General features: G+C 46.3%; 1 protein-coding gene across 5 annotated transcripts in view; it reads right to left on the reverse strand.

Moving 5' to 3' along the window:
* DTX2 (deltex E3 ubiquitin ligase 2) overlaps positions 1-20,105 on the reverse strand; it is a 44,037-nt gene that overhangs the window by 20,324 nt on the left and 3,608 nt on the right. For all 5 annotated transcript variants that reach the window (XM_066382333.1, XM_066382335.1, XM_066382331.1 and 2 more), the window contains 2 exons: positions 6,749-7,102; positions 2,589-3,225 (listed from right to left, as the gene is read on the reverse strand). In XM_066382333.1, the coding sequence (XP_066238430.1) occupies positions 2,589-3,225; positions 6,749-7,016 (905 nt within the window). In that variant the 5' untranslated portion in view covers positions 7,017-7,102. The remainder of the gene's footprint in view (positions 1-2,588; positions 3,226-6,748; positions 7,103-20,105) is intronic.

The following is a 20,105-nucleotide window of genomic DNA, read 5'->3' on the forward strand; positions in this document are numbered from 1 at the left end:
GAACTAAACCACAGCCCCTAGGGAATCCAAGCTGCCAAGTGTTTTCAGCCCTCCCATCCCTGCTGGGTTAAGAGGTCAGCTATTAAGCCCCTCTGGTTCTACAACACCCATGAGAGAGGGTTAACTGAAGAAAGCTTCACTACATATTAGATACAGAAAAACGTAGTTTTTCAAAGCAGGGCTAGGCCCATGCAAGTAAAGCATGCCCCTCCCAGCTCCCACAAAGCTGTAGGAGATAAAGATGAACATCCATCTTAGGAGGCAGGTCCCCTTGAGGCTGTTTCAATGAACAGAGCCAGCCGGCCTGGTTCCGTCCTGCCTTACAATGCAGGGCAAGCAGCAACACGCACGGCCCAGCAGCAAGGGTAAAGCCATCTGGGCCAGCCACTTTCCCTTCAGTAACTTGCCTGGCCTGTACCAGATGAGCCCTCATCAACAGTCTCTCAGGCCTTCAGGCAGGGAAGCAGAAACCAATAGAAGCTCTGTACCAGGAGAAAGCAACCAAACCTATTAAGTTGCCTGGCTCAATCCCAGCATCCCAGCTCTAGAACCACCTAGAAATTGACCTCAAAATAATTTATAAGAACTTAAGAAGCCCCAGGTGAGGCACAGCTGACCTGGTAGAAGCTCTAGCCCTACTGATAATCATTCTGGGCTGGCAGATACAGCAGACCTTTCCCTAAGAGACTGACCTACATATCAAAGGGGGCTTCAAAAGGGCACTGGGGGTACTGGGCTAGCAGTGAGTCCTGCTTGCTCGTGTCTGTAGGAAAATCTGCAGAGAAGGTCCAAGCGAAACTTCCCTGTATTCCCAATTCCTAAATTCTCAGATCCACACGCTCCAACTCTCGGAAGGAGAAAATGCCCAGGAAGATGCCCTGAGCCATCCAGGACCCTTTCCTCTCCTGTCAGACTCCTCACACTTCTCCCTCTGCCTTCGAGAACTCCACAGATCCCACACGGCTACTCAGGCCTGGGTTTAATCTCAGCTCTGGCACTTGCTGGCTGTGCTGCCAACCTCGTCAGCCTCAATGGGCTCACCATAAGCTAAGGATACTACCTGCAACATGACCATTATGAAGAATAAAACTGCTCACACAGCCTGCTCAACAGGGCTGGCTATAATGGCTGCTCAGTGAATGACAGTTGTTACTGTGTCTTCTACAAGCTGGCAGGGTTCTCTGAAACCTAGTTTGAAAAAATGCTAGAGACTCAAGAAGCTGCCAAGGTCTTGGCCACCCTAGGAAGCTTCAGTCCTCATTGTGGTCAAGGGGGCAGGGGTGGGGCTGGGTGAGTAAGGCAGCACCAAGATACTGACTGCCTGGCATCAGTGCAAATCAGCAAGATGTTGACTCCCTGGGAACTAGGGCAGCCACAGGCCTACTTGTCCTGTCACTACCTGTCCAAGTCACCTTTTCTCAGAAATTGTCCCATCCCAACTACCATTCTGAATGCTCAATATGTTCTTCAAACCCAATGTGCTAAAAAATGACCAATGACAAGGCCCTTGTAAGTGACAGGTCTCTGAGCACACTGGGAGCACAGCTCAGCTGGCCACTCCAGCTTTTCTCACTTTCAAGTGCTAACTGGTCTGGATGGGGCCTATTTCATCACCTTTCTCAGGGCGCAGAGAGCTCGGAGAGGCACTGGGCTGGAACACATCAGCACAGGAGCTATCCTGTCACCTTTTGCCCCCCACCCCCACTCAACATTTTGCTCTCTCTTCAACCAATGTTCTTTTGTTTATTTTTGAGAAAGAGAGAGGGACAGAAAGGGACACACAGACAGGAAGAGAGAGAAACAAGAAGCATCAATTCTTTGTTGCATCTCCTTAGTTGTTCAATGATTGCTTTCTCATGTGCCTTGACCAAGGGGCTACAGCAGAGTGAGTGACCCCTTGCTCAAGCCAGCAACCTTTGGGCTCAAGCCAGTGACAATGTGGTCATGTCTATGATCCCACACTCAAGCCAACGACCCTGTGCTCAAGCTGATGAGTCCCGCTCAAGCTGGATGTGACTGTGCTCAAGCTGGTGACCTCAAGGTTTTGAACCTGGGTCCTCTGTGACCTAGTCCGACGCTCTATCCACTGTGCCACCACCTCTCCTCAACCAATGTTTAAGCACCAAAACTGATCTCACAACCTTCCCCTGGACAAGACTGTGGGATTAGGGAGGGGACTGAACCTTCCATGTCTGTGTCCTTGGTGCCTGGTACATAGGGGTTGGTGAAATGTTCTCAGGCACATGGTACCAGCTACATGGCATATAGGTACAGCCAAAATGCGGTTAGATGCTCTACAGAGAGCACAAGTCTCCTGAGTGAAGGGATTATTGATTTTAACCTGTGTAGTGAGTGATTATCAGCACTCAAGTCTGAGAAGTCAGGGAGGCTCTGTGGGATATAAGACTGTGGCCAACTGTGGCACCACATAGCACATGAAAAGGATACTGTAAAGCAGAAATAATAAAGAAAGCAGGTGCCAGGTCTGCAAGTATTTGGGCGAGTCTTCCCAACTAAGTAAAAGCAAAACCCCAGGCTGCTGACAAGGTGCACAGGTGAACAAAACGACCCTCAATAACACAAGATACCTGGCTCCACTGGCAGTGGATGATCCTGGGGGCTGGTGCTGAGGTCCCAGGTGGGAGAGGCTGGAGAAGTAAAAGGACTGATGCCCCAAGGAGGGCAGCACCCCACTCCAGGGGTTGGTGGTGTTCAGCCTGGGTGCAGACCTGGCCCCAGAGAGTGAGGGCTTATTGTATGGGGCAAAGGCCTGGTGGGCCCCAAAGACAACAGCAGTCCTTTGGGGGGGCTGAGGGATAGGGTATGCAGGGAGGCTGGTCATGGAGTGGCGGTAGTGACCTGACACAGGGCCAGTTCCACCATTGTTGAGGCACTGATGGCAAGAGCAGACAACTCCCATGTGGCCTGGTGGAGCAATGATGTTGGTCACTGGGTAAGGAGGACCTGCTTGGCGTCGCACGCTACGACAGAAGCTCGAAGTCTTGTTGGTCTGTGTGTAGGTGGCATAGTTGACAATGTAGTTGTACCCCAGAGATGCCAAGTCCACGAGCTGGTTGCCCCTGGCCACCTGCTGCTCCAGATAGTCACAAATGCTGGCTTCATAGGCTGTCCAGGAGCCATCGTCACTGAGCCACTCCCAGACAATGCCCCGGCCCAGGGCTGAATACTGTGGGAACAGGTGCCTCCGCACAGCCCGCATGGTGCCTGTTTGAAAAGAATATTACATACAAATGGTTAATCTGCTAGCACCCTCAAAACAAAGGGAGCTTAAAAATTATTTTTTCTATAACCAAAATAAACCAATATGATCACAGTATATATAGGGTCATGGTGCCATTTGACCTAAAAGCTGGCAGTGGTTGTTCTGTCCATATTTTGAGTGAAAGATAGAAAGCTCTCTTTAGATAAAGAAACTGTGGCCCAAAGGAATCAAGCAGCAGCAGGGAATCTGTGCTCCTGGGCAGGAGTTAGGGATGCTGGAAGCCTAGGTCAAGGAATTGCTATGGCTCAGACTCAATTAGGCTATAAAAAATATTTCGAATGATGAGACTTATCTAGCAGCTTCACTTAAAAATTATTTTAATTTATTTATTTTTAGAGAAAGGAGAGGAGAGGAGAGGAGGAGAGAGAGAGAAAGAGAGAGAGAGAGAGAGAGAGAGAGAGAAAGAAGAAGCAGGAAGCATCAACTCATAGTAGTTGCTTCCTGTATGTGCCTTGACTGGGCAAGACCATGGTTTTGAACAGGCTATCTCAGTGTTCCAGGTTGACACTATCCACTGGGCCAGCACAGGTTAGGCTTAAAGGTGGAAGTTTTTTGTTTTGTTTTGTTTTTGCTTTATCTAAAATAGGTTATATCATATATCAGCTTTTTTTTTTTAAGAGAGAGACAGACATAGACAGGAAGGGAGAGAGATGAGAAGCATCAACTCATGGTTGTGGCACTTTATTTGTTCATTGATTGCTTTCTCATATGTGCCTTGATGGGGGGCTCCAGCCAAGCCACACTCAAGCCAGCAACCCTGCGCTCAAGCCAGATGAGCCTGTGCTCAAGCCAGTAACCTTGGGGTTTTGAATCTAGGTTCCCAGAGTCCCAGGACAACGCTCTATACACTGCACCACTGCCTGGTCAGGCTCACTTAAAAAATTGAAAACAAAAAAGTATACGTCACCATGTTAAAGTTAATTTTCTAAGTAAATTTTTAAAAATTTTAAAAAAGAAAAGAAAAAAGTATAAAGAAAATTAAGCCCTGGCCAGATAGCTCAAGTGGTTAGAGCATCATCCCAAAGCACAGAGGTTACTGGTTTGATTCCTGGTCAAGGCACATATAGGAACAAATCAATGTGCCTGTCTCTCCCTTCCTCTCTCACTAAAATCAATACAATAAACATAAAAGAAAAGAAAATCATCCATAATCCAACTGCCAAGAGGAAAACACACAATTAATATTGCAATACATTTCTTCCCATCTAGTTTTCTAGCCACATACTTTCAGGTAGTTGACAATCACACTGAAAAACTTTTCCTGCTATTTTCATGTATTATGCCATGAGTATTTCATGTCTCTAAAATTCATTATTAAGCATTACATAATTCTCTTATATGAATGTACCGTTCCCTCTGACTTCTCAAGTAGCAAATATTGGGTAACATCCTGTGCTTAGCTTATATTCTTAATAAAATCAAACCTGAAGATTAAAGAGAAAAAGAAAAACATAAATTTAAGCCATGTTTCCAACAGCACCTGATGAAAGATGATCACTGCAATTAAATTCCACCTGGTCTCCTGACTGCAGCAGCCCTGCCTCCATCCAAGCAGCTAGAGAGATGCTCTTAACCCCCAACCAGATTATGTCACTCCTCTGCCCAAATCCTCCCATGGCCCCCTCTTTCAGAATAAAAGCAGTCTCTCTGAGGGACTGAATAGCACTGCAGAACTTGCCTCTCCCCCACCCTTCCTGTCTGTCTCCGTCCCTTGCCAGTGCCACCGAAGCTCAAATTTCAAATTGACCTTTCCCAACACTACACTTCCACTCCCTGATAAACACTCACTGCTATCTAACATAATACACAATTTATGCATTATTTATCTTGTTTGCTACCTTCCTCAGTTTCCTGAAAACATTATGAAGGGACTTTTATCTACGTCCAACAGACTGAAGTCTTAGTTCTCACTCGCCTGGAATGCTGCTATAGGGATCAGAGCAGGGTTTCTCAGTCTCGAAACAAGTGACACTCTGGGCCAATAATTACTTGTCACGGGGTTGATCCTGTGCACTGTAGGATGTTTAGCAGCATCCCTGGCTACTACCAACTAGATGCCAGTAGCATCCTGCCTCACAGTCATAACAATCAAAAATGTCTCCAGACATTATCAAATGTCCTGTGGAACAAAATCACCTCCAGCTGAGAACCACTGGGTTAGAGGGACAGAGCAAGCTCTGGGAGGAAGTTGGTGGCCCCATTTTCAGTAATACTGATCAAAACATCTAATAAAACCAAACACGAGTGCACAGGAGAGTGAAGTAACCGCCCAGATCACACTGCTATGGCACACTAGAGCCGGAACTCATCACCAGGCCCTCCTAACTAGCATGGCACACCACCTCTATGCTGGCTGCCTGCCAGTGAGAGCTCAAATCTCCGCAGGTGGAGAAAGGCATTCTTGCTTTGGGAACAAGGGGGAAAGGGGCTGAGAGGGCCTCTGCACCATGCTCCTAAGGCACCCTCTACTACTAAGAGGTATAGCAGGGACTCAAGTAAGTTGTTTCATTAAAATGTTGATGAGATGCCATAGGAATTTTCCTCTTGTTTATATCCATCAGCCTGTGGTAAACTGGTTTCATTATACATCCTTTCATTTAAAGTCACAGAACCGCGTGACCTGTGGTGGCGCAGTGGATAAAGAGTTGACCTGGAAATGCTGAGGTCACCGGTTCAAAACCCTGGGCTTGCCTGGTCAAGGCACATATGGGAGTTGATGCTTCCAGCTCCTCCCCCCTTCTTTCTCTCTCTCTCTCCTCTCTCTCCCTCTCTGTCTCTCTCTCCTCTCTAAAAAATGAATAAATAAATAAATAAAAAAGAAAAGGGGTCACTTAAAAAATAAATAAATAAATAAATAAATAAATAAATAAATAAATAAAGTCACAGAACCTATTGCCTGACTGGTGGTGGTACAGTGGCTAGAGCGTTGACCTGGGACACCAAGGTCCCAGATTTGAAACCTTGAGGTTGCCAGCTTAAACGCAGGCTCATCCAGCTTGAACATCAGATCATTAACATGATCCCATGGTTGCTGGCTTGAGCCCAAAAGTCAATGGCTTGAAATCCAGGGTCACTGGCTTGAGCCTAAGGTTGCTGGCTTTGCAAGGGGTCACTGGATCAGATTGAGACCCCCAGGTCAAGGCACATGTGAGAAGCAATCAATGAACAACTAAAGTGACAACACAACTATGAGTTGACACTTCTTATCTCTCTCTCCCTTCCTGTCTCTTTCTCTCTCTCTAGCTAAAAAGAAAAGTCACAGAACATATTGACAACACTACGTAAACACTTATTATACATCTCACACTGTGTGACTTGCTATCACTCACAGTACCCACCTCCCAACCATGTACATTTCAGGGACAGAACTAGCTCTGAGAGTCAGTTCTGTTAACTCCAATGCCTAGATCAGCACTGACCCAAGGCAGGTGCTCGGATACATACTAGAGGCAGAACGTGTCTTACCAGTGTCCTGGCGGAACTGGGTCCAGCTGGGGAGGTCGATGATGTAAGGGGCCAGCGAGGGATCAGCTTGACCTAAGGGGATGCTGTGGGCCAGACTCCCCAGCCCAAAGCGCTGGCCCTTCTGCTGGACAAACTGCTGCTCGATGTAGCTGCAGACAGTGGCACTGTAGGGGTGCCAGGTGCCCAGGCCATCCTGCCACTCCCACACAGCCACTGCCACAGGGCTGGTGTACATCTGAGCCAGGGAGGAGCTTGGGGCCATGGCCATCTTCCCCAGCACTCCCTGTTTCCCAAACGGCTTTAGACCACTCTGAGCTGGTGTTTCCGGTTCATTGCCCAGTGTTTCCAGTAGACCTGTAAACAGGACAAACATGCAGTTACCAGAGCACACAGGGGCCCTGCCAGTCAGCCTCAGTGCAGGGGAAAAAAATCATGCTTTTTCCACAGTCGCTTTTTCCCCCTAATACCTTCAGGCATCTTGAATCAAATAACTGATCCTATCTCTTTGCTCAGGCAGCCAGGAAGAATTCAAAGTCAATCAAGCAGCCTACCTACCTCTGCAAATATTCAAGAAGATATAGTAAAGTGAATTTTAGGTGCTGATCATCAGCCCAGCTTCTGTCTCTTTACCAATAGTTTCCCTCTGACCCACTACTAAATGTATCTTTTATATATACTATATGTATTTTCACAAGTCACCCCAAATCTTTTGTGGACTGAGGCAATGATGACTCCTCACACCTCTACAGTTTCCAAAGCAGGTTTCTTTGTTTTCTCCCACACCACAAATGGGAAAATCTGGGTTTCAATAAAGACTGGGACTCGAGGATGCCCAGTGGCTCAATGGCAGAGTTGGGACTCACAGCATGGGTCCTTGCTCCATCTGAGTGTCTGGGCTGCCCCAGGAGGCACCATTAATCATGAAGGATGTCATCAATAAACATTAAAATAGCCTGATCTGTGGTGGTGCAGTGGATAAAGCATCGACCTGGAATGTTGAGGTCACCAGTTCAAAACCCTGGGCTTGCCCAGTCAAGGTACATTCGAGAAGCAACTACTATGAGTTGATGTGTCCCACTCCTCCCACCCCCCTTCTCTCTCTCCTCTAAAAATCAGTAAATAAATTCACATTATTTACTGATGATAAAATAACACATTAAATAAAATAAAAAAAACATTAAAATCTAGCTGCTGAGGCCTGGCCTCTCTGCACTCTACTTCCTGGGCCTGGGCCTCACTGACCAGTGGTCAGATCCAAAGTTTACACCCATCCTCCAAGGCATTCTTTTCCCAGTTACTCCAGCCTGTCATCTTCCCTTGTATACTCTATTCATCCTTCAGGCCCAGCCTGTCACTCAGGGAGCCTTTCCCTGGCCACCCAACACATGAACTCCTTCACAGCACCATTCAGAACTCTATGCTAATTACATGTATGGGTATGAAGACATTCTGTGTCTTTCTACCCCACCCCCAAGAGCACCCCCACTAACAGGTGAGTCTGCCCTGTCCACAACCTTATCACCAGCCCCAGCATAGGCCTTGTGACCTAGTTTTATACACGTTAGTTCAAAACATGGCTGAATGGAAGGGGATGATGCTCTTATGCACCTGCAGCTATCTGAAGGGGAAAAGAAGTCTATGAATGTACTTTATCATGGCAGTCCCCCAGAGCACCTGCTCCCAGAGAGTGTGAGGACCAGGACCAACATGTAATGGTGAGCACCAAATGTACTCATCTCATTTAGAGAAGGGAAAGGAGGAAGGGAGAGAGGAACCTGCACCTCAAGTCCTGTTACAGCATGCTCATGCAGGCCTGGTGCCAACAGGGTTCCCATACAAACCCTTAAGCACAGACATTGAAGTTTATCCTTATTTTACAGATGAGGAAACCGAGGTGCAGATAGTTACAGTGACTTGCTTACATAGCTAGTAATAATGCTGGGACCCTGGGCTTTCACTGCTCTCCCTAAGTTTGCATACCATCAAGGTTTCGATGAGAAGGCCAAAACCACTGCCCCACAAGGAAGATATTAATAGATCTGGAGCAGCATGTGAAAGGAAACAGGCATGGGCTCTGGCATCAACACATTACTGACTTATTCTACGCTCCTCACTGTATCACCCTGATTAAGGTACCGAAACTCTCCAAGCTGGCTTTTTCTTTCATTTGGAAAAGAAGATACCAGTATCTGCTCTAAGTGCTTGTCATGGGGATTAAAACAGAGATGTGTATAAAGCACCCAGCAAAGCACCAGGCACAAAGCAGGTATCAGCAAATCTTGGCCTCCCTCCCTTTCCTGTCCCCCTCAACCCCAGCATTTCCCCACCCATCAAATCTAGGTGAGGAGTGGCAGCCTGCAGCAGTGCTGAACCACACAGCATGAGAAAGGAGGCAATGAGTCACATCTGCAATAACTGAGCACACCTGTGGTGCTACGGCTGCCACTGAGCTACCAACTGCTCCAATAAAAGCACACATCCACCCTGGAGGACTGGGCCTGGGATGCCCTTGGGCTGGCTGGCTTATTAACTCAGTGCCTGCAATTAGAAGTCTCTGGAACCACATCCAGGTACAATCACAGAACCAGTTTCAGAGCCAATTATTCCTGAGTCTGGACTTTCCTCCCGGCAACTCCTGGCAGGCATCACTCATCTCTCAGGGAGCAGACACCTCCTATATGTCAGCACACATGGCATGTCCATACATCCCCAAATTAACTAACTTGCAGAACTTTTCCAAACAGCCTGGGAAATACAGTGGAGAACTTTAGCTAAAGCTTCTCATGAAAGTGTTCAGTCTCCACAGACCGCGGGCCCACCACTGTCCAAGCCCTGTCTGGGTACTGGAGACCCAGAGACGAAGCAGTCATGGCACAGAGCACCTCTGTGCCCAGCTCCTCTCCCATCTCATATCAAGACCTCCACCTATGTCTAGCCACATTAAATTCTAGCAAGTGCCAGAACATTCAGAGCCATGTCCCACCTCCCAGCCATTGATCCTGCTGATGTATGTGTCTAGACTTCCTGTCCCCTCTCTACTTAAGCCAAGCCAATAGGTCCACTTTTCCAGACTCAACCACAGCACCCTCCCTCCTCAACCCTCTGACCTCCACCCTCATGAGCATCTTCCCTACACATTCCATTTACCCTTGCTTTCAGTGTCTGTCTCCCACTGGAACAGTAACACCCTGAAGGCAGAGCCAAGACTGACCCAACACTGAGGCTGCAGTTATTTAATGTCCAGTATCCCAGAGGGTCTGATATACCAGAGGACAAAAGAGAGGTGAACCTTCTGCTCCAGGGGCCAGGCATTTGAGGCACTGCCCAGAAATGCCTACTGGCGCTCCACCTGAACACGGCAATTATGCACATATAGCAGCCCTGTCAATGCAACCATTCTCTACAACAACCTCAGTCATTTGTTTCAGTTCCTAACAAGAAGGCTACTTAGTGTTCTTAATTATGAAAATTATTATAATTGGCCATGGTAAAAAGCCTGAATCTGGAAGCAACCTAAATAATGGAATTCTTGCCTGACTGATGGTGGACTACAAGTCTTAAAAATGTTTAGAAAAGCCTTACAAACCTAAGATAATGCTCACAACAAATAAAAAATACAGGCTATATAAGTGCACACACTATGCTGTCCAGCAGGTTGGTATGCCATTTGTTGAGCACCTACTATGTGGCACACACTCAGCTTGGTGCTTTTGTCATCCAGCTTTGTCAACTCTCAATCACCCCTGAACATAAAAAATTACTCCCATTTTATACACAAGAGAACTGAGGCCAAAAGAAATTAAGAACTTACCCAAGGTCAGGCAGCCAGTCTGTGACACTATAAAGTCCATGCTCTTTTTATCTTATATAAAATAATTTTTAAAATGCTAGAGAAACAACTCTGAAACATTAATAAGAGTGATGGAGCCTGACCAGGCAGTGGCACAGTGGATGAAGTGTCAGACTGGGATGCGGAGGACCCAGGTTCAAAACCCCAAGATTGGCCCTGGCCGGTTGGCTCAGCGGTAGAGCGTCGGCCTGGCGTGTGGGGGACCCGGGTTTGATTCCCGGCCAGGGCACATAGGAGAGGCGCCCATTTGCTTCTCCACCCCCATCCCCTCCTTCCTCTCTGTCTCTCTCTTCCCCTCCCGCAGCCGAGGCTCCATTGGAGCAAAGATGGCCCGGGCGCTGGGGATGGCTCCTTGGCCTCTGCCCCAGGCGCTGGAGTGGCTCTGGTCGTGGTGGAGCGACGCCCTGGAGGGGCAGAGCATCGCCCCCTGGTGGGCAGAGTGTCGCCCCTGGTGGGCGTGCCGGGTGGATCCCGGTCGGGCGCATGCGGGAGTCTGTCTGACTATCTCTCCCCGTTTCCAGCTTCAGAAAAATACAAAAAAAAAACAAAACAAAAACCCCAAGATTGCCAGCTTGAATGCAGGCTCATCTGGTTTGAGCAAGGCTCACCAGCATGAGCCCAAGGTCACTGGCTTGAGCAAGGGGTCACTTGGTCTGCTGTAGACCCCAGTCAAAGCACATACGAGAAAGCAATCAATGAACAAACAACTAAGGTGCCGCAACGAAGAATTGATACTTCTCATCTCTCTCCTTTCCTGTCTGTCCCTGTATGTCCCTCTATCTCTCTCTGTCTGTCACAAAAAGAAAAAAAAAGAGTGATGGAGCCTGACCAGGCAGTAGCACAGTGGATAGAGTGTCAGCCTGGGATGCTGAGGACCCAGGTTCAAAACCTCGAGGTCACCCACTAGAGTGCAGGGTCACCAGCTTGAGCATGGGGTCATAGACATGATCCCATGGTCACTGGCTTGAGCACTAAGGTTGCTGACTTGGCTGGAGCCCCCTGGTCAAGGCACATATGAGAAAGCAGTCATTGAACAATTAAGGTGCCACAACTACGAGTTGATGCTTCTCATCTCTCCATCTCTCTTTAAAAAAGAGTGGTAGAATTATAGAATATTTTTTACCTGTTTCTGCACTTACAAATGTCCTACGGTGGGTATATTACTTTTTATGATCAAACCAAAAAAAATTTTTTTTAATACCAACAACTTTGACCACACATATACAAAAAATTCCTTCTTTCCCTGGTATTCTGTTGTGGAATTTAGCTGCAGGTCCCTGTCCACAGCACTGTGGCTCTAAAGCACAGAGGAATGCTGCCATTCTACCAGAGGTGTTTTCACACAAAAGAAAAACATTACGTGTGTCCAAAAGTCTTTCTAGTTGCAGAGGATTTAGAAAAGCTTTAGAACAAGATCTGCACTGGCACAAGAATATGAGTGAAATCATCCTGCCTAAATGTGGGCCCTCAGGTGGGTGAACCACACAAATGGACCCCACTACAGCTGTGGCCTCTGGGAAAAAGGCCCTGGGTGTGGTTTTTAAAGTCAGTCAGCCTGAGTCACTGTTAACATGCCAACACATAAGGCAGGATCCATTTCATTCCTCCAAAGCCCACTGAAATATATAACAGCTTAGCCCACACCTGAACTTCGCAGTTCACCTTTCAGTCCACACTACTGCCAGTGTCTGTCCTGCCTCTGTTGTCCTGAATGGACATGAAGATGACCTGTCAGACCCCTACTCTCGGGTCATACACATTGCACTTCACTCAATCTCCCATGTGCTCACTGACCTTGGGACAGTCACTTCCCTTTCTTTAGGCTCTACTACTCAGGTGGTTGGATGAGTTTTCCAGCCTTCCATGAGCGGCAGAACCTTTTTCCAAATGTGACTGTGTGCCATCCATTGATACGTAAAACACAGAAACATGGTGTGCTCTTTTTGACACGGAGATGGACTCCATTCCTACTTCCCAAGAGGTCCAGGAAGTTCTTCTGCAGAACAGAAGAGTTCTGAGGAGCATGATTGGAAACTGGTGACACCAGGTGACTTCAAGCCCTATTTTCTAAGCTCCCTCACTTTCAGGCTCTTTTCAAAAAGTATGGCCTGAAACTCCATACCCTACCACGTGACACAATGAGCATGACCTTCAAAGACTTCTTAGAGTACAGCCCGCCACCCAGGCACTATTAGGAAGCCTTCCCACAGACCTGGGAAGGTCAAATTCTGCACACAAATGCATCACTGAAGTATTCTACTTTACTAGAAATGTTGCTTGTAATACAAATTAAAAACAATGGAATATTCTTTTTTGCCTATCAAAGTAGTAAAAATAACTTAATTTCAACATTCAGTGCTAGCTAGCAACAGCAAATAGAGACTTTATACTGCTGGAAAGGATAAAACTTTCCAGAAAACAGTTGTGTAATATGTATCAAGAAGTTTAAAAACGTTTACTCGTTTTGACCCAATAATTAAGAATATATCTAAGAAGAATTTAGAAAATCTTCAATATAAAGATATTCATCATAGCACTATTTTAACTAGGCAAAAGAGAAGCATAAAGAAAACTTAAAAACGTATCAAAAGGTTAACAACAACTGCCTTTGAATAGAAAAACTATAGGAGATGTTTTGTTTCTGAAGTATAACTTGTTATAAGAAACAAATCTCTTTAAAATGCCTATTTATTTGCGTAGTTACTTTTTCTTTTTTTTTTTTTCCCAAAGTGAGAAGCAGAGGGAAGGCAGACAGAGACTCCCACATGAGCCCGACCGGATACACCCAGCATGCCCACCAGGGACGATGCTCTGGGCGCTTCTCCTGTGTGTCCTGGCCGGGAATCGAACATGGGACTTTAACACGCTGAGCCAATGTTCTACCACTGAGCCAACTGGCCAGGGTCTACTTACTTATTTTTTGTGACAGAGACAGAGAGGGGAAGGGAGAGATAAGCATCAATTCTTTGTTGCGGCACCATTGACTAGTTTCTCATATGTGCCTTGACGGGGGTAGGGGGGCTGCAGCAGAGCGAATGACCTCTTGCTCAAGCCAGCAATCTTGGGCTCAAGCCAGCAGCCATGGGCTTCAAGCCAGCAACCTTTGGGCTCAAGCCAGCGACCATGGGGTTATGTTTATGATCCCGCGCTCAATCCAGCAACTCCACGCTCAAGCCAGCAACCTTGGGGTTTCGAATCTGGGTCATCTGCATCCCAGTCCAACGCTCTGCTTGGGCAGGCTTGTTTTTATTTATTGATTTTAACCCTTTCCAGAGAGAAAGGGAGGGACGGAGGGAGAGAGAGAGGGAGGGAGGGAGGGAGGGAGGAAGAGTGCGTGACAGAGAACAGGGGAAAGAGGGAGAGAGAAAGAAACATCAATTTGTTGTTCCACTTATTTATGCATTCACTGGTTGATTCTTGCATGTGCCCTGATCAAGGATCAAATTCCCAGCCTTGGCATATCAGAATGATGCTCTAATCAACTGAACTATCCAGCCAGGGCAAAAATGCCTAACACTTTTAAAAGATCATAAACATAAACCAAAGCATCACCACCATTACTCTGCATCACTACTTTAATGGCTGCTACTGCCCTGGCTGCGTGGCTCAGTGGATAAAGCACTGTTCTGGCACGCCCAGGTAAACAGGTCATATCCCCAGTCAGAGCACACTGGATAAGCAGTCAATAAATATACAACTAAATGGAACAATTAAGTGGAACAACTAAGGGGAACAGTGAGTTGATATTTCTCTTTCTCTCCCCTTCCTCTCTCTCTCAATTAGTGGGAAACTATTTTTTTAAATAGCTGCTACTATCCCAACAGGGTTTCACTAACAGGCCTTGTCAAAGTACCATGGCACCTCCTTGCCAAGAGACAGCCCCCATCCCTAAGTTCCAAAAAAATGCATAAAACTGACCATCCAGGTGCCTAAACTTTAACAATAGGTAAGCACTGCAAGATGGAGCTGGATTTTTTTTTAAATTGGTCCTTTTTTATTTTATTTTTTTTAATTTTTATTTATTTACTTTTTTACAGGATCAGAGAGTCAGATAGAGGGATAGATAGGGACAGACAAACAGGAACGGAGAGAGATGAGAAGCATCAATCATCAGTTTTTCGTTGCGACACCGTAGTTGTTCATTGATTGCTTTCTCATATGTGCCATGACCACGGGCCTTCAGCAGACTGAGTAACCCCTCGCTTGAGCCAGTGACCTTGGGTCCATGCTAGTGAGCGTTTTTTGCTCAAGCCAGATGAGCCCGCGCTCAAGCTGGCAACCCCAGGGTCTCGAACCTGGGTCCTTCCGCATCCCAGTCCGACGCTCTATCCACTGTGCCACAGCCTGGTCAGACGGATTTTTTTTTTTTTAAGATTTTATTTATTCACTTGAGGAGGAGGGGGAGTGGGAAGCATCAACTTGTAGTTGCTTCCTCATATTTGTGCCTTGACCAGGCAAGCCCAGGGTTTTGAACCTGCAACCTCAGTGCTCCAAGTTGACGCTCCATCCACTGTGCCACTACAGGTCAGGCAAGATGGCACTATTGTTTTAGAAAGAGATGGCTCAGGCCCTGGCCGGTTGGCTCAGTGGTGGAGCGTCGGCCTGGCGTGCGGGGGACACGGGTTCGATTCCCGGCCAGGGCACATAGGAGAAGCGCCCATTTGCTTCTCCACCCCCATCCCCTCCTTCCTCTCTGTCTCTCTCTTCCCCTCCCGCAGCCAAGGCTCCATTGGAGCAAGGATGGCCCGGGCGCTGGGGATGGCTCCTTGGCCTCTGCCCCAGGCGCTAGAGTGGCTCTGGTCACGGCAGAGCGACGCCCCGGAGGGGCAGAGCATCGCCCCCTGGTGGGCAGAGCTTCGCCCCTGGTGGGCGTGCCGGGTGGATCCCGGTTGGGTGCATGCGGGAGTCTGTCTGACTGTCTCTCCCCGGTTCCAGCTTCAGAAAAAAAAAAAAAGAGAGAGAGAGAGAGAAAAGAGATGGGTCAGCCACTGCCACCCAAAACTTACTAGGTTTCTGAGACACAAGGAAACTAACACATGATTTGCTCCTTGCACACTGGGCCAATGGAAGGGAAGTGACAGCTCCTCTTCTGGCTGTGTCTGCCTTGAGCCCTCCAGCGACAGGTCAGAGTAGAACCGTCCAAACAGGGCCTGAGAAAGCCACAGCGACCTACAATTCCCTTGCGGGATACCTCCACCAGCACCAAGTACCTGCTGCTCCTGTGCCTGGAGCAACCTGATCACCTGCAGTAAAAAAAGCACTAGCTACCAACCAAGAGCTTACTATCCACCAGGCGTTGTACTACCATATAAAAGTTCTCATTTAATCCTCACAATCCTGAGGTGTAAGTATTATCTCTATTTTATAAATGAAAAAAGTAAGGCAAAAGAAGAAAAGCAATTTGCCCAAGGAATACACAGGTAGAAGTAAAACCAAATCTGGCTCTGGCTGGCTAGCTCGGTCAGTTAGTGTCATCCCGATGTACAAAGGTTGCTATTTCGATTCCCGGTCAGGACACATATAGGAACAGACCAATGTTTCTGTTTCTCCCTTCCTCGCTCTTTAAAATCAATAAATAAAATTTAAAAATAAAAAATAAAATAAAACCAAATCTGTTTCCAAAATCCACCAAGACAGAAGAGATAAACCGATGCTGGACATCTCAGCTGACATATGTGTTTTCTTGGCCTACAGTTGTGTTGTTTTTTTTTAAATTGAGCTAATGTTTAAAAATTAGAATATTTACCATTTTTTAAAAATCCAGATTTCCAGTTTTTTAAAAAACAGAGGAGCTGGCAACATTTGCAGGCCTGATTTATTATTCTTCCAGAAACAACTAGCTAGTACACACTCTCCAGGTTACCAGTTACCATGACTCCCCATGACAGGAATCGGCCAACCTTTCCTTAAAGGGTCAGAAACTACTTATCTTATGCTTTGCAGAACAAAGGGTGTCTGTTGCAACTATGCAGCTCTGGCACTATAACATGAAAACAGCCATTGACAATGTGTAAACTAGTTGAAGTGGTTGTGTCCCAATAAAATTCTATTAACAAAAACAGGCAGTGGGCCAGATTTTGCCCATGGGCCATGGTGTGCTGACCCCTCTCCTACTGCCTCCCCAACATCTATCACTGTATCCCACCGTGGTATACATGAGAAATACTTCTCTGAACTGATTTTTCTACCAAGAAGTAAGAGAGTGCCTTTGTCTCTGGCTAGCCACCCCAACGAAATACCCTGTTCTCTGCCAACATGTCTTTACAGCATCCAATAGCACAGCAGGCAGCATGTTGTCAGTGCTACAGGAGCCATACTGCTTCCCAAAGCCATGTCCCTATGGCTTTAATAATGCCATGCATGTAGATCATCCAAATCTTTCTACAGATGAACCCACTGTTGCAGTCATCAGGAACTTGGGGAGGACCCAGGACAGGCCAGGCTACTTCTTGCCTCTCCCACCCCCTCCCCACCCAGTGAGTATCTACTCTACCTGTCCACCTATTCCTCCTCTCTTAGCGTATTTCCCCATGTATAAGACGCTCCATGTATAAGATGCACCTTAATTTTGGGGCCCCAAGTTTGAAAAAAAAATGTATTACATAAAGTTATTGAACTCAAGTTTTATTCATCATAAAATTCATACAACTTCTAATCACTGTCAAAACTCCCATCCATTAGCTTGTCCTCATCTATATCTGACAACGAATCACTGTCTTCAACAATGAGCACAAAAACAAGTGCGAAAAAGTGGGAAATGCAAGTAAAAAAAAAAAAAATCTATGACCACTATATAAGGCGCACCATTTTTAGACCCCAAATTTTTCGAAAAATTGTGCATCTTATACTTGGGGAAATACGGTAATTCCCAGCTTAAGACTCTGTATACTGTGAAATCATTCCTATATCCACTCCTGCCCCACAAGGAGAAGTGGCTACTTCTAACAATGTCGATGTAACATCTAAGTGCAATTATCTACCTGTGCCCTCCACCAAGGCACAGGCTCCTTCAAGGCAAGGATATGGTCAGGAAAAGATATCTTAAACAAGACTGAATGCTGACTATAAATTTTAAAAAATACATTTCACTATGTTAAAATTAAGAATGGCCCTTCATCAAAATATGCCTTAATAAAAGGAGAAAGGTAAGTGATAAGTATATTTGTAATATGCATATAAATTAAAATCTTACAAATCAATAATAATGATGATGATGCACCAAATATCCCATAGGAAAATTGGCAAGAAACATGAATATTTTTCACAAGAAACACATATGCCAATAAACTTATGAAGAGATGTTCATGTCAGGGCTCAGGGACATAAAAATCAAGATCCCAAAGATCCTATTTTATACCTATTCAATTGGCAAATATAAAAAAAGTCTGCCTAACCTGATCTGTGATGGCACAGTGGATAAAGTATCAACCTGGGATGCTGAGGTCACCAGTTTAAAACCCTGGGCTTGGCTGGTTAAGGCACATGCGAGAAGCAGCTATAAGTTGATGCTTCCCGCTACTCCCCTTTGTCTCTCTCATCTCTCTAAAAATCATTAATTAGTGATAAAAATCTTTTTTAAAATTTCTATTAAAAATAAGTCTGTCTATGTAAAGTGTTGGCAAAAAAGTAAAGCAGCCCTGGCCGGTTGGCTCAGTGGTAGAGCGTCAGCCTGGCGTGCAGAAGTCCCGGGTTCGATTCCCGGCCAGGGCACACAGGAGAAGCGCCCATCTGCCTCTCCACCCCTCCCCCTCTCCTTCTTCTCTGTCTCTCTCTTCCCCTCCCGCAGCGAGGCTCCATTGGAGCAAAGATGGCCCGGGCGCTGGGGATGGCTCCTTGGCCTCTGCCCCAGGCGCTGGAGTGGCTCTGGTCGCAACAGAGCGACCGCCCCAGAGGGGCAGAGCATCGCCCCCTGGTGGGCAGAGCATCGCCCCCTGGTGGGCGTGCTGGGTAGATCCCGGTCGGGCGCATGCGGGAGTCTGTCTGTCTCTCCCCGTTTCGGGCTTCAGAAAAATACAGAGGAAAAAAAAAAAAAGTAAAGCAATTGAAAGTCCTGTACACTGCTGCTGGTAGAATGTAACTGGTACAACTTCAGAAAACAGTGTTGCAATATCAACAAAAGTTAAACATTTATTTACCCAATGACTCAGAAAAATATTACCCCTAAGTTTATACTCAAGAAGACCCCTTGCACATGTATAACAGAAGATGTGTATGGGAATGTTCAGAGCAGCACATGTGCAACAGCCAAAACCTGGAAACTAAGTGCCCATGTATGGAAGATCAGATGCATAAACTGATGTGCATACACCACAGAATATCAGTAGTAAAAAACAAATGAACCACAGGGAGGGGGCAAGGGAGATGCTGAGGGGAATATGGGGGAGAGGAGATGCATTCGGGGCAACATTAGAATCTATGTAAACACAATAAATCAAAATCAATTAAAAAAAACAAATGAACCACATGACATGCAATAATATGGACAAATCTTAGCAAAATTATATTTTTTTACTTTCCTAGAAAATGCATAGGTACAATAAAACTATATTAAAATGAAAGCAAGGGGATAATAGTTATCTCAGCATGAAAACCAGAAGAAAGATTTCATGGCTAGATGTATACTTTTGTTTCAAGCCCCAAGCTTTTGTTTTGAGTAATGGGAATACAGAAAGTTACTACATTCATTAAAAATAGCTTAGTAAAGCCTGACCAGGTGGTGGCACAATGGATAAAGCATAAACCTGGGATGCGGAGGACCCAGGTTTGAAACCCCCGAGGGTGCTCGCTTGAGCACAGCCTCACTAGCTTGAGAGTGGGGTCTCCGGTTTGAGCATGGGATCATATAGACGTGACTCCATGGTCCCCAGCTTGAGTCCAAAGTTGCTGGCTTGAACAAGGGGTCACTGGCTCAGCTGGAGTCCCCTGGTCAAGGTACATGTGAGAAAGCAACCAATGAACAATTAAAGTACTGCAACTACAAGTTGATGCTTCTCTTCTCTCTCCTTTCCTGTCTGTCTCTCTCTCCCTTAAACAAAAAAGAAGAGTAAATATAAGCAAGCCACGTGCTTATTTGAGGTAAAAATTAAACACAAGAAAGAGATCATTTAATTTATCTTTGTACTCCAAATGCCAAGCATAAACCTGGCATACAATTTCTTTTTTTTTTGACAGAGAGAGGGATAGCTATGAGAAAGCAATCAATGAACAACTAAGATGTCACAATGAAGAACAGATGCTTCTCATCTCTCTCCCTTCCTGTCTGTCCCTATCTGTTCCTCTCTACAGCAGAGCGAATGACCCCTTGCTCAAGCCAGCAACCTTAGGCTTGAGCCAGCAACCTTGAGTTTCAAGCCAGCAACCATGGGGTCATGTCTATGATCCCACACTCAAGCCAGAGACCCCGCGTTCAGGCTAGTGAGCCCGAGCTCAAGCCAGTGAAATCGGGATTTTGAACCTGGGTCCTCTGCATCCCAGTCCGATGCTCTATCCACTGTTTCTCCACCTAGT

The sequence above is a fragment of the Saccopteryx leptura genome, chromosome 4 (assembly GCF_036850995.1).
Source record: "Saccopteryx leptura isolate mSacLep1 chromosome 4, mSacLep1_pri_phased_curated, whole genome shotgun sequence".
NCBI classification, from domain to species: domain Eukaryota; kingdom Metazoa; phylum Chordata; class Mammalia; order Chiroptera; family Emballonuridae; genus Saccopteryx; species Saccopteryx leptura.